The following is a 12,191-nucleotide window of genomic DNA, read 5'->3' on the forward strand; positions in this document are numbered from 1 at the left end:
TATATCAAGTTTTATAATTCCCAACCTGCTACGAAGTACTTACAGCTATCGCTGCTTGAGCTTTATGCTTCACATTGAAAGAGTTTTATAAATACGTCAGTTCTAGTACACTATTGCATTATCTGTGGTAACAGTATTATTTTGTGGTTCATAGGGTTTGTCAGAAGCTCAGAAGTCATACAGAGACTAAGGTACGGTACGATACAATTATTAGAAGTAAAGCATATGTATATACAAATCACAACACTGGTAACATTTACTTGATAGAATAAAAAATGGCCTCACAGCTAAAATAAGTAAATACGTAGATAAAAGATGTCACACCACTTTTTAAAAAAATAATATCTATAAAATTTACATTTTTATGTTAATTGATGACTCAGAACTGAGACGTGGGCATGATCTTTTTTAGTCATAGAATATCTAATGTGAAAATTACGTTAATACACCGTCACGATAAGCAAGTATTTTTGTCATTATATGTTATTTTTGTGATTGTCAATTGAAACTGTTGAATGGCCATGCAATAAATATTAATGTGGCAGAATGTCATTCCAACCAGAAGGCAAAATTTGCTTACAGCCGGTTGTTAAATACCGCAGATCTGTTTCCATTGCTGTTGCCAAGACAATAATAGCTGTTATGTATTAAACATAAAGGTTAAATTAAAATTTTAAAGAAATATCTAAATAATAATTGATGATTGTAAAATACAATGACTTAACATGTCTAAAGTTTCTAATATTAACTCATTAACGTTTTGATGAAAATATAATTATACAAATAACAAAGATATAATTTTTTAATGCAGAGAGGACTAAAACATATCAAATTACATACGAGTTGTGCAAAGCTGAATTCTGAATAATTCGTCGATTGGCCACCCCAGTGTCGGACCACCCGAGAGCCGAGAGCACAGAATGTCGTAAATAATGACGGCGTAACACGGATCATCCTCAGTGCTCCGCTAAGCCTTGATAAGCCCCAAATACCTTTATTATCTGATAGCTTTGAACAATGACAATATGCTGCAACGTACAAAGTACATCTAATCCTTCTCTTAAGGTATGCGTTTAGAAATTCAACATGATAAAAGAGGTCATATTAAGCAATAATAACAGAAAAAAAGATCCTATTATATTTATTTGATAAAATATAATGTTTTCCGCACCAATATGCTTTATCAATAGCTGCAACGTCAAGTAGATGACCCACTTTTGAACAAAGAATGAGTCAAGATACATAGTCATATTGAAAATATGCAGGATTTGTCCAATAATGGAATTGTTGCTCATTATTGTTACAATCATATAATATACTTATTTGTACGCTATATAAGTAAAAGTGGAATGAATAGACGCTTTTGACATTGATACGGCAAGAATCTGGAATAGTGAAACATTGGGAAAAACATGATTGTTGAATTGTTAGTTGACGCAACGCCCTATCAGTATTAGATATAAGGATATAATAACCTCCATATTAGTGATTGATTGAGCTAATACTCGTATTAATAGGAAAAGTATTATAATTTTATGAGTTGGACATATAGGTGAACAAATATAAAGATACGGATGAAATGTCTGTAACGTTCCCAATTTGCAGTCGATTTTCGACAAATGACAAAAGTTCTCATTTAGAGGAAAAGTTTAATTCGCGACGGAAGTCGGATTAACCAAAGCCATCAGTAGTAATTTACCCAAAAATGACTCTAAATTTATCGCGATAAATAGTGACTCGCGCATTGGAATTTCACAATGTTAAATATGCAACGTAAGTAGGCATAAATAAGTAAACATTATTTAGGTAATGTAGCCCTTCGTAGTTTTTTATTTTTGTAGTAATTGTGGTTTTTCTTATTCTATACGAGTAACTGTTGATAAAACATGACAGTCAATTGTATTTACTATTTTTTTTTGAAAATAAGCATAAAGAATATTCATGATTATAATACCAGAAAATAAAAGTCGTATTATTTGTTTTATTTATTAAATAATTTTGCAGTATCGTTATCAGTCTCTGTCTCTGCTGTTACATTTATTTTTGTATGCTGAAATATTATTGGAAGTCTAATATGTAAGGATGTAGCTAAGGCAGCGACAAGATGTCTGGTCTGACAAGCCCGGCGCGGCGCCCGGAGACCCTGCCCGCCCCGCCTCGTTCACCCGCCAGATTATATTACGGGCTTGACGCCGAGCCGCGCCCCTGCGCCCGCGCACCGATGCGTCCGTGCCGCGCCGTTTCTCAGAAAATGAAACCACTAATATAGAGACGCACACACGAACACCGTGAGCATCGAGAGTGGATGCGCCGACCGCCGACAAAGTATCACTGTTTTAAGAAAGAGTTTCATTAAGTTACCTCTTCGTTTAAACAATATTTCTTATTGTCTGTAAAAGATTTACATGTTGTATTCTATTCTTTGCAAGCAGTTATGATATGCACCGAGCTTATTGGAAATATTATTCAATTATAATATTAGCATACGAGTCTGCATAAGATTTCAATAGAAAATGTAACCAAGATGTCTGCTGGAATGAAAAATTCATCAATGAACAGAACCTTCATCTGAAATAAAAAAACTTTGAGATCCCATACCCATAGTAAATATGGAAGGAACCCACGCTAAAAATCATCGGGAAAATTTTATGAATAGAAAATCTAACCCGATCATGTGGTTTATGATTAATCAATAGTAACAAAGGAAATAAACAGAGTATGATTGTAGACTACACATGCGATGTACTTGATTATTTACTCTGTATTTATATTGCATTAGATCTGTTGTATGCTTGTGTGTGTACACTGTAGTTAGATAGTCTATCGGTGAACGCGTTTTACGCCGTAGTGTGCAATGGCGAGCAAGGTAGGTCGTATTTATACAGACACGCGTTTAATTCACTGAATAAATTACCAACGAGCCTAGGTTTCTCCTGAATAACTAATAGATATTTAAAGAATCTGCTCGCCAGCGACGACGCGCTTTCGAACGTTGACATAATTAGTTTTGCCATTTAGTAAATTACTTACGATATCATATCGACAAAGTTAATAAGAACCGGACGGAGGTCACCTCTAAACACGATCATAACCACAAAAGGATATCGATATTCTGCCGCAACTTATTATTAATCAACAAATCCATATAATATTTTTGAATAAATTACAACATGCAATTTTTGCTACACGATGTTAAAAAAATATTAGATAGTAAAAACGAATAGATGGATATCAACATAACACACAAAGGTCATAGTTATTTAGTATGTTGATGGTAAGATGCTACATTTTGACTTTGTATTACCGTACAAAGGTGATTTGTCATATTGTGCATTTGATTAACAAATCCTTGAACCTAATTTGCTTATTTTGTATAATCTGAACCTCAAGTCACGATCGCAACGAATTGCAATTTGAATGTCATACTCACGTGGGCGGAAAATACCACTTATTTTTTTTTAAAACCAAAATATAAACATTATAATATATCATATTCATTGGAAATTATTAAAAAGATATCAATTATTCTATATACACGTAAATGGAAAACAATTACTTGCTTATGGAGCGTTTTCAAACCGTAATATAACAATTTCCATTTTCATCACAGGCTTACCGACCCTGCAAGTCTTCCTTAACATTAATTTAACAATTTTTCAAAATAGAACAATAACAATATTTATAAATTATAACGTATTTTGCATCATAAAGTAAAGTTGAGACTTGTGTCATCTTACTCGATCTGGATAACGCGAAAAAAACCTAATAATACACGCTTACATTTAAAACAATTTGGTCTCAACAATAATTGCATTGATGTTTATTCGAGTGACAGTAGCCGGTCGTTCGACTGCGTTGCGGTGGGGCGGTGGGGTAATTTAAGCCACATAGCCTTCGAATCGCTCGTTAATAATCTTTTTGTGCACCGGCAGACATATTATTACATAGATTATCTTAATCGCAAAAATAAATCATTTTCTGGGCACATACGTAGGTGTGTAAAACGGTTGAGAAAATAGATTACCCACGGAAATAATAGATAATCGTAAAACTATGACCAAGTAAGCATTAGTTCCCTATTTATTTATTGACTAACTTTCGCCGCCGACTCTGTCAAGGTGGAATTAAAAAAACAAAAGTGAGTAGCCTATGTCTTTTTCCAGACTTTGTTGTACACTTATGCCAATTTTCATAGTGACACGTTCAGACGTTTAGGCGGTAAACTCTAACAAACATCAAGACGTCATCAAAGAGTAAAATTTGATAAGACTAGAAATTAATGAACACAGTTCTAACTTGTGATGTTTTTGTTTGCTGCAAAGTGCATTTTTAAGGTTTCTAGTAAATGCAATGGCAATAGATTTCATGGAATCGGTTAATTGTAATTTATTCATTGTCAAGAAATGAATACTTTTATTATTATTTTGTATCTGTATATGGTTACAATTTATTAGTTAGCCTTAATATTTCAAAACGGATTTTAAACAGAATTAGAGCGGATATCAGTTTAATCTCATTTACTCAGTTGTATTGAAGTATGCGCGGACGGGTATTAAAATAGGTAACCGGATTGAGATAGGGATAAGTCGGATAGTTAAAGCAAAAGAACGTTATTAGTTATTAAATGAATAACTAAACCAAATGACACTTGATTTTCAAAAGAGTATATTGGAGTATATACATACAAAATACGAATTTTTCTCATAGAAGAATTTGTCTAATTCAAAGTATCTACAGGATAACATTATGACATTAAATATGAAAATTGTTTAGGGCCCTAACTAATCTAATAGTAATTTGCACAGGTAGGAGGGGTTAAACAGTTGATTAGGTTTGATTTGAGGGTTTTATTAGCTATGTGAGCGTCAAGGTGAGCGGGCGCGGCCACGCAGCGCCGCCGAGTCTGGTGCGGCCGGCCCGCCCCGCACCCCTTACTCCGCAACAACATGGTATAAAGTCATTTCCAGATGGGCGACAATTTAAGCGCATAGAAAGTTTTTTATTTTTATGACCGACTAGGTATTGCTCGCGAATTCCCCTCGTAAAATAATAAAAAAAACAGTAAAAACACAACCTATGTTACTTAGTGATAACATAGCTTTTTAATGGTGCAAGAATTTTTGAATTCGGCCCAGTAGTTTTTGAGTTTTTTCAATACATACAAAATCCCAAAATTATAAATCTTTCCTCTTTATAATATTAGTATAGAAGCATAAAAATTAAAAAGTCTAGTATAAGTCTAGTTTTGTTCTGATTCTGGTCTGGTAATTAGGAAAAAAAAACATTATAACATTAGCGATGACTAGTTATTTTAGGTACAAAATTTGGTGGTTTAATGTTATAGTTTGCGCAGATAACGAAAAAACTCATTGGAAGTAACGTTCGTGTGTTTGAGGCTTTATTCAGCTATCGCAGCGCCGACCCACGCCACTAGCGGCCTACGCGCCGCGGCCGCGCTCTGTGTGTACGCACAGTGAATCATGATGCTTTACCACAATAAACAATGATATATTGCGCCCAATGCCTACGTTTACACTCAGCCGTAAGCCCCTAAGTATGTGTTAATTTATTACATTCGTCACTTACTGAATGCTCGTGATGAACGGATAAGTAAGTTATTTACCGGTAAAATGAACCAATAATACTATATTCATAACTATTCTATTAAATATAAATTTAAATATGTAGATATTTCTTTTAGATTATTAGTTCAATGTAATTCCACATAATATTACTGCATTGAGCTCTTTATATATGATAAAATAAGCACGTAACTAAATTCACGATAAAAGGACTTCGTATATAGGGTTATCAAGACAGGGTCGCGGTTGCGGATTGTGTACTCATTAAAATAATTATCGCAAGTAATATATTACAAAACGCGTTGAAAACAGAAGGAACGGCGATGAGTCACCGCGATGCCTGATGCTTGTCACGTCGCCATTCTTCTGCTAAGCTGTCGCTTTTCCTTACACATTACCGGAATTTTAGATTACTTTGTTACTTCATTCTAAATTTATTACCAGGAACTATTGTTAGATGTATAATGGTGATTGATTTCTCTTGCGCCTGGCCAATGATTGAGACAATTCTAGTTAATCATTGCTTTGAAGCTGAAAAATTGTCGCTCTGCTCTCTTGATAGATCGAATTCAATGTCAAATGATACGTTTGTCATTTATTACTTACTAGCTGTTGCACGCGATTTTGTCCGCATGAAATTAAAAAAAATATAAAAAATTATAACCTATGTTACTCACTGATAACGTAGCTTTTTAATGGTGAAAGAATTTTTGAAATTAGGCCAGTAGTTTTTGAGTGATTTAAATACGTACAATAATACAAATCTTTACTCTTTATTTATTAGTTTAGATTATTATTGGCCGACTCGGTTTACGTCTTCACAGAGTAAAGTTACTGTTACAAAATTTCCTTTCTTGGCTCCATCGATCATATTAAGATTAATATCCCCGATCATTTGCCACTTGAGCTACATTTATTATTTTTTATGACAATGTCTATTATATGAAGTTTTACACTAGTAAATTTTTTACCAATATCATGCTTCTAGCTTAAATTGTTCGTTCGTATTATTTTCATTTTCTATTTAATTTGAAATTATTGATATCCCGTAAATCAATTCAATCAAATGATAAGAAAGTCAGTAAAAAATAATCGTTTTGTGTCGTACCACATGACTAGCCTTTTGAAATGGAGGCATCTGTATTTATTTTAGTAACTCTAGGTATGTAAAAAAGAATTCAGATTTTAATTCAGGAAGAATGCTGTATCTTCGGGGGTCACCTTTTATTTCAGTATGACATGACTTGGATTAGGGGATCCGAACTGGTAGATTTTAACAATACAAACATGTATGTGACAAGGAGCTTGCTCTGTTTGCAGCGACCTGCGCCCTCTGCATTTACGAGTACGATAGGCCCCTAGTGTTCAAGAAAAATCCTGCTCCCGACGGTCATAGGTAAACTTAATATACTTGAAATTATACTTTCTTATCATACAGGAATGTACTAAGGGAGATTCCTTGAAAGAACTATAATTCCGATTGTAAATTATTCCGTTATTTTCAGATGCGGATTATGCCCTACATATTACCAGAAAACTTGCGCTTTCAATATGCAAGACAACTCTACATACATCTTCGACAACCACTGCATAATGGATCTCTATAATTGTTTCGAGGGCACAGGTTAATTATGAACATAATAAGATAAGTGTGCGTGTAAATAAGAGTTATGTTCAGTGATATATCATTTATATATAAAAGACGGAAATAATGGTAAAAACCGAAAAATCCTCTTCTAATTTTCAGAGTCTGTTAAATATATGAAACTATACACAGACTGAGTTCGGAGTTGTTTAAACAATTTTTCGGACCATTACCAATAAGAGGGTATCGTTCATCGTTTACTGCACAGATTCTTATTCGCTCAATTAAATCTTCCTTAATAATAAACCTCGACGTGATAATTAAATCAAACTTGTACCTTAAACTAAAATAATCGAGCAATCGTAATCGACCTCAAAACAGCTTGTGTGCCTTCCGAAACGGTAGTTTTTAGACTACCCACTTTTGCGAAAATCACTACAAACAGGTTTTTCCTACATTTATGTCCTAATTAGAATACGTAACTGAATAACGAAATATAGAATTGATTAGGAGTGTTTGTACAAGTTTAAATAAAAATTAACCGTACTTATTTTGCTAATAAACGTTAAATTACAGAATTCATAGCCATGAATTATCACAAATGTCTATACTTTGGGAACTTCGCATATGTTCACGGTTTCAAGAACGAGGACAAGGACTATGGAGAGGATCACATCATCATAAAGGGTTCAAAGAAGAATCCTGACTTTGTTGACTAAGATATCGTTACAAGATATTTTAATTTTATTTTTACTCATAGAATATTATCTACCACATTTATGTTGCCATATAATATAAAAAATCTCTTAAAATGATTGGTTTATTGTTTTAAAACAAAAGTGTGCATTTTTAAATTAAACTACATTTGTTTCTGTTAATTAAAACTGGCAACACTCTCTTTTTACATTACAAAAATAGAGACAGCAATGTGTTTTAGTACGTATTTTCTACAGTGAAAACTTAAAGATACATTTATAACAAGTTGAAGTATTTATATTGATTCCCATAATAATTTAAAGTTTATGAACACTTTTCTTCACTTTACACTGTTCTATGCTATAAGTCCTTTTCATAACTGGATTATTTTCATTATATTAAAAACAGTAGTGTTCTTACATAACTTTCACATTTATAATACCGTGAAGTAGCACAGTTTAAGGCAAGAACATTTGTTAGGTGACAGACATGTGTCCAAGACGCTTGTAGTCTATCTTGTCGAGTTGCACCAGCGGCCTTAACTGGTCTGCGAAAGCCCGCATATCCTCACCTATCGCATCTTGACCTTGTGGTGCTAAAACCTGGAATACATTACAAATGACTTTCATATTTAAAAAGATTCATTTCAGAATAAAACCCACTACTTTAAATCTGTAGGCAAAACTTTAACAGCCTTCCAAATAAAAAGTTAAACTTAGGAATAAACTGAATACAGTAGAACATTGTTAAGTTAAAGTCCAAGAGAAACACAAAATATTTTAAGTTATAGAGGTTGTGGAAACATTTCTTTAAGTTACTGAGGTTATACAGAGATTATTTATTTAAGTTAAAGAGATTGCAAATTTTAAATTGTATAGATTTTGGGCTCTGATGGGAAGAGAACATATTATTTTTTGAAGTAATAGAGGTTTTTAAGTAGCCAAGGTTTGAGTAATTGAGGTTCTATTGTATAAGCAAATATTAGTAAAAATATTGCTTATACAGATATGACGACTGATAGAGATGTATGGAAGAGCAGCACATACTGTGCCGACCCTCCATAAGGGATAAGGGCAAGTGAATGATGATGATGACTCAGTTTATTCCTAAGTTTAACTTTATACTACATTTATTTGTAAGGCTGCAATGGGGATGTTTCCTAATGTTACAAATTCAAATAAAGTTATGTTTAATATTTTAAAGACAGTATTTAAAACCTATAATAACATTTGGAGACCTTAAATGTTTGTCTCCATTGAAATATAAATTAAAAACACTGCAATATTTTTTACCCTCCATTACTCTATCTCAAACACCAATCAGAGCTCGGTGACGTAGCTTCTTCGCAAACAACATGGCAGTGTGACCAGCTTCAGTGAATGTCAGTGCATTTTGTAGTTATAATTTTTTTTAATGATTATAATAATTGAGTTTGCGTGTGTTATATAATGAGGCCTCCATTATTAAGTGTTTTTATATTTACGACATATTTTACGAGCAAATTTTTCGATCATTATGACGAAAAAAAAATAGTAAAAGTTATTTGAATAGCTAATTCAATTTACGTCTGGTCACTTTGAATGACTTTGACAGACCGCGACCCAAGTTTTGTTAGCAAAGAAGTGACGTCATGTCATGAGGCGTTTTCGCGGTCTTTCGAGAAGTGGTTTTTAGTTAAGTGTTTTTGTAATTAAATGTTGCGTATATGATTTTATTATATTTATTTTCTTGTTTAGATATGGTTTATCTACATAATAAAAGCAATTCCAAAAATTAGGAAACATCCCCATTGTACTGTAGTTCAGTTAAAACTATCAGGAGTATGCAGTGGACTTAAACATGTAACTTCTTGCCTCTACTAGGTTATTACTTGTTTTTTAGTAATTTATTTTGTAACATATTACAGGTATACATTAAGTACATTATACTTACTGATAATTCAACTAAGTAGCTTTGAGAAATTGGCTCTGGTGACATCGAACTTTGTGATATTTTAAACACCTTTGACACTGTTATCTTCATGCGACCTTTCCTAAACATGTAACCTGAAATTAGAAAATTATGAAATTAAAAAATAAATATGGGACACTCATTCTTACTTTGTCTTTAATATGCATGTAACAAAACTATATATTCATGTGTACTGTTTTGACAAAAAAATGTTTTGATTGGGTCCCTACCTTTAACACTGTATTCAAACTCAATCCTACATCCAAGCTCGTTAAGAAACTCAATGAGCATGCCGCTGCAAGCTATGTCAAGGCTTGAGCGCACTACAGTTGGTCTGGTCTTGTCTCCTAGATCTGGTTGACCAATGTAGCGAAGCTGAAAAGGCATGTCTCGTGCATCGAGTGCTTTTCTCACACGCAACATGAGTGGTGCCGCCTGGAAAATAACATTATAAAATTATAAAAAACGGATGAATTTTATTTATTATCATATTAACACAATCTATGTTCACATACCTGTTGATTAGGATCTCGTAAACTAAAACAAACTTCCTGATCATCGAAGGTTTCCGTTCCAGCATCTACGTTGTCACAAAGCCCGCGAAGCCGATGGAGAAGAACTTCTACTGCGGAATCTAGTACAGACCCCTGCAGGATATACCAGTATTGAAATTATGCATTTCAGTCAAAACTATATATGAAACAGAATGGATATTATGCCAGCGCATACCTGTAGCAGGTATTCTTGATTAGGTATAATGTTAGCTTTCAGAGCCTGGGAAAGACTGTCTGTTGCAGTTATGGGCGCTAAGTTTGCAGCAGACATGGTTATGTTATGTTTATCCTTAAGCAATCAGGAAATTTAATTGCTCTCTACATTCCACGAATATCTCAGCAAAGTATTAAATTCAACAAAACACAGAATTAGCCTATGTCTGTTTTGAAATTTATTAACATTTGACAAATTTGAGATTTGAGTTTTGTCAACTCATAGAGAATATATAGAGAGAACATAGGCAATGATTTTCATAGATAATTAATTTCTCAAAGCACAGGTATTCTATTTTTCACATCATATTTTATTTTCTGTGCTTGAAGTGAAAAACAACTGTCAACGTCAAACTTTGACAGTCAAAGTCAAATCAATGCTTGTGCTTGATCGATTATTTTGGTGAAAAAGTTTGGTTTTATTTTTATTATAAGTTGTAATTGCAATTATATTACACACAATATGACGGGCCACGTTTCTATAAGATTAGCGTCAGAACGAGTAAACCATTGTGTTGCTACTAGTAATGAATTGCCTCGCTTTTACACGCCAGGAGAAGTTATATCTGGTATGCAGGATTTTATGCGGTAAGAACTGTTAAGATAATCACTTGAATCCCGAAGGCAATAAACTAGGGTATCCTATGCTTATCATTAATTTTATAGGGGTCACGGAACTTATACAGAAGACGACAATCTAAAGTCCTCAGTAGCGGGTGTCATGCAAAAAGTTAACAAGTTGATTTGCATTAGACCTTTAAAAAGTCGATATGTGGGGGAAATTGGAGATGTTATTGTTGGTCGCGTGTTGGAAGTGCAGCAGCGACGCTGGAAAGTAGATACCAATTCACGTTTAGACTCAATTCTTCAGTTATCTTCAGTCAATCTTCCTGGAGGAGAATTGGTATGTTTTGATTAAGTATTATTTGTCCAATTTTATGTCCATGAAATTGTGATGGTTTGGGATAGTAATTCTTTTAATAATAAAACCTTTTTTTTTTGTTTTTTAAAAGAAACAACCAATAACTCATTCATTTCCATTTTCACATTGTATAGCGTCGCCGGTCAGTTGAAGATGAACAGTCCATGAGGAAGGTATTAGAGGAAGGTGATCTGATTAGTGCTGAAGTACAGAATTTATTTTCTGATGGCTCACTCGCTCTACACACAAGAAGCTTAAAGTATGGCAAAGTAAGTTTATACATTAGAAATGGCATAAAATAAATGAATTATTTATTCAAGTAAACTAACATTTTTTTCTTTAATACTTGTACTTGGTACTTGTTAGTAATAAGTGGTTATTATACAGGTGTTTGTTTTCATTTTCAGTTAGTCCAAGGTACTCTAGTGAAGGTATTCCCATCATTAATTAAGAGAAGAAAAAACCATTTTCACAATATTCTAGGCATTTCAATAATTATTGGTAATAATGGCTACATATGGATATCTCCTCTAGAGAAAGAGCCCACCGAAGATGATGAAAATCTTGAAAATATTGTAGAAGCTAAACTTGAGGTAATTCAAAGTTTTAACTACTAAGACATATTTAAAAAAAGCGAAAAGACACTGTAAATAGTAGTATTTAATATAATTACATAGCTTTATAATATT

The 12,191-nt window shown here is 33.3% G+C and overlaps 4 protein-coding genes across 4 annotated transcripts in view; 2 read left to right on the forward strand and 2 right to left on the reverse strand.

Moving 5' to 3' along the window:
• Positions 1–6,507: 6,507 nt before the first annotated feature.
• On the forward strand, positions 6,508–7,891 carry LOC106108029. The gene is made up of 4 exons (XM_013289103.1): positions 6,508–6,744; positions 6,903–6,978; positions 7,088–7,206; positions 7,744–7,891. The coding sequence occupies exons 1-4, from the start codon at positions 6,711–6,713 to the stop codon at positions 7,884–7,886; spliced, it is 372 nt and encodes a 123-aa protein (XP_013144557.1). The 5' UTR covers positions 6,508–6,710; the 3' UTR covers positions 7,887–7,891.
• Positions 7,892–7,930: 39 nt separating this feature from the next.
• Positions 7,931–10,786, reverse strand: LOC106108031 (mediator of RNA polymerase II transcription subunit 18). Its single transcript, XM_013289105.1, has 5 exons — positions 10,543–10,786; positions 10,329–10,460; positions 10,044–10,248; positions 9,796–9,908; positions 7,931–8,465 (listed from the first exon to the last, which is right to left on the reverse strand). Exons 1-5 carry the CDS (start codon positions 10,636–10,638, stop codon positions 8,340–8,342), a joined length of 672 nt encoding a protein of 223 aa, XP_013144559.1. The 5' UTR covers positions 10,639–10,786; the 3' UTR covers positions 7,931–8,339.
• Positions 10,787–10,950: 164 nt separating this feature from the next.
• Positions 10,951–12,130, forward strand: LOC106108030 (exosome complex component RRP4). The gene is made up of 4 exons (XM_013289104.1): positions 10,951–11,168; positions 11,247–11,484; positions 11,637–11,771; positions 11,910–12,130. The coding sequence occupies exons 1-4, from the start codon at positions 11,044–11,046 to the stop codon at positions 12,117–12,119; spliced, it is 708 nt and encodes a 235-aa protein (XP_013144558.1). The 5' UTR covers positions 10,951–11,043; the 3' UTR covers positions 12,120–12,130.
• Positions 12,131–12,171: 41 nt separating this feature from the next.
• LOC106107797 (CTL-like protein 2) overlaps positions 12,172–12,191 on the reverse strand; it is a 20,149-nt gene continuing 20,129 nt past the window's right edge. Inside the window, exon 14 of the mRNA XM_013288801.1 lies at positions 12,172–12,179. Coding sequence (XP_013144255.1) covers positions 12,172–12,179 — 8 coding nt within the window. The remainder of the gene's footprint in view (positions 12,180–12,191) is intronic.

This window comes from Papilio polytes, unplaced genomic scaffold (assembly GCF_000836215.1).
Source record: "Papilio polytes unplaced genomic scaffold, Ppol_1.0 DF821845.1, whole genome shotgun sequence".
In the NCBI taxonomy this organism is placed as follows: domain Eukaryota; kingdom Metazoa; phylum Arthropoda; class Insecta; order Lepidoptera; family Papilionidae; genus Papilio; species Papilio polytes.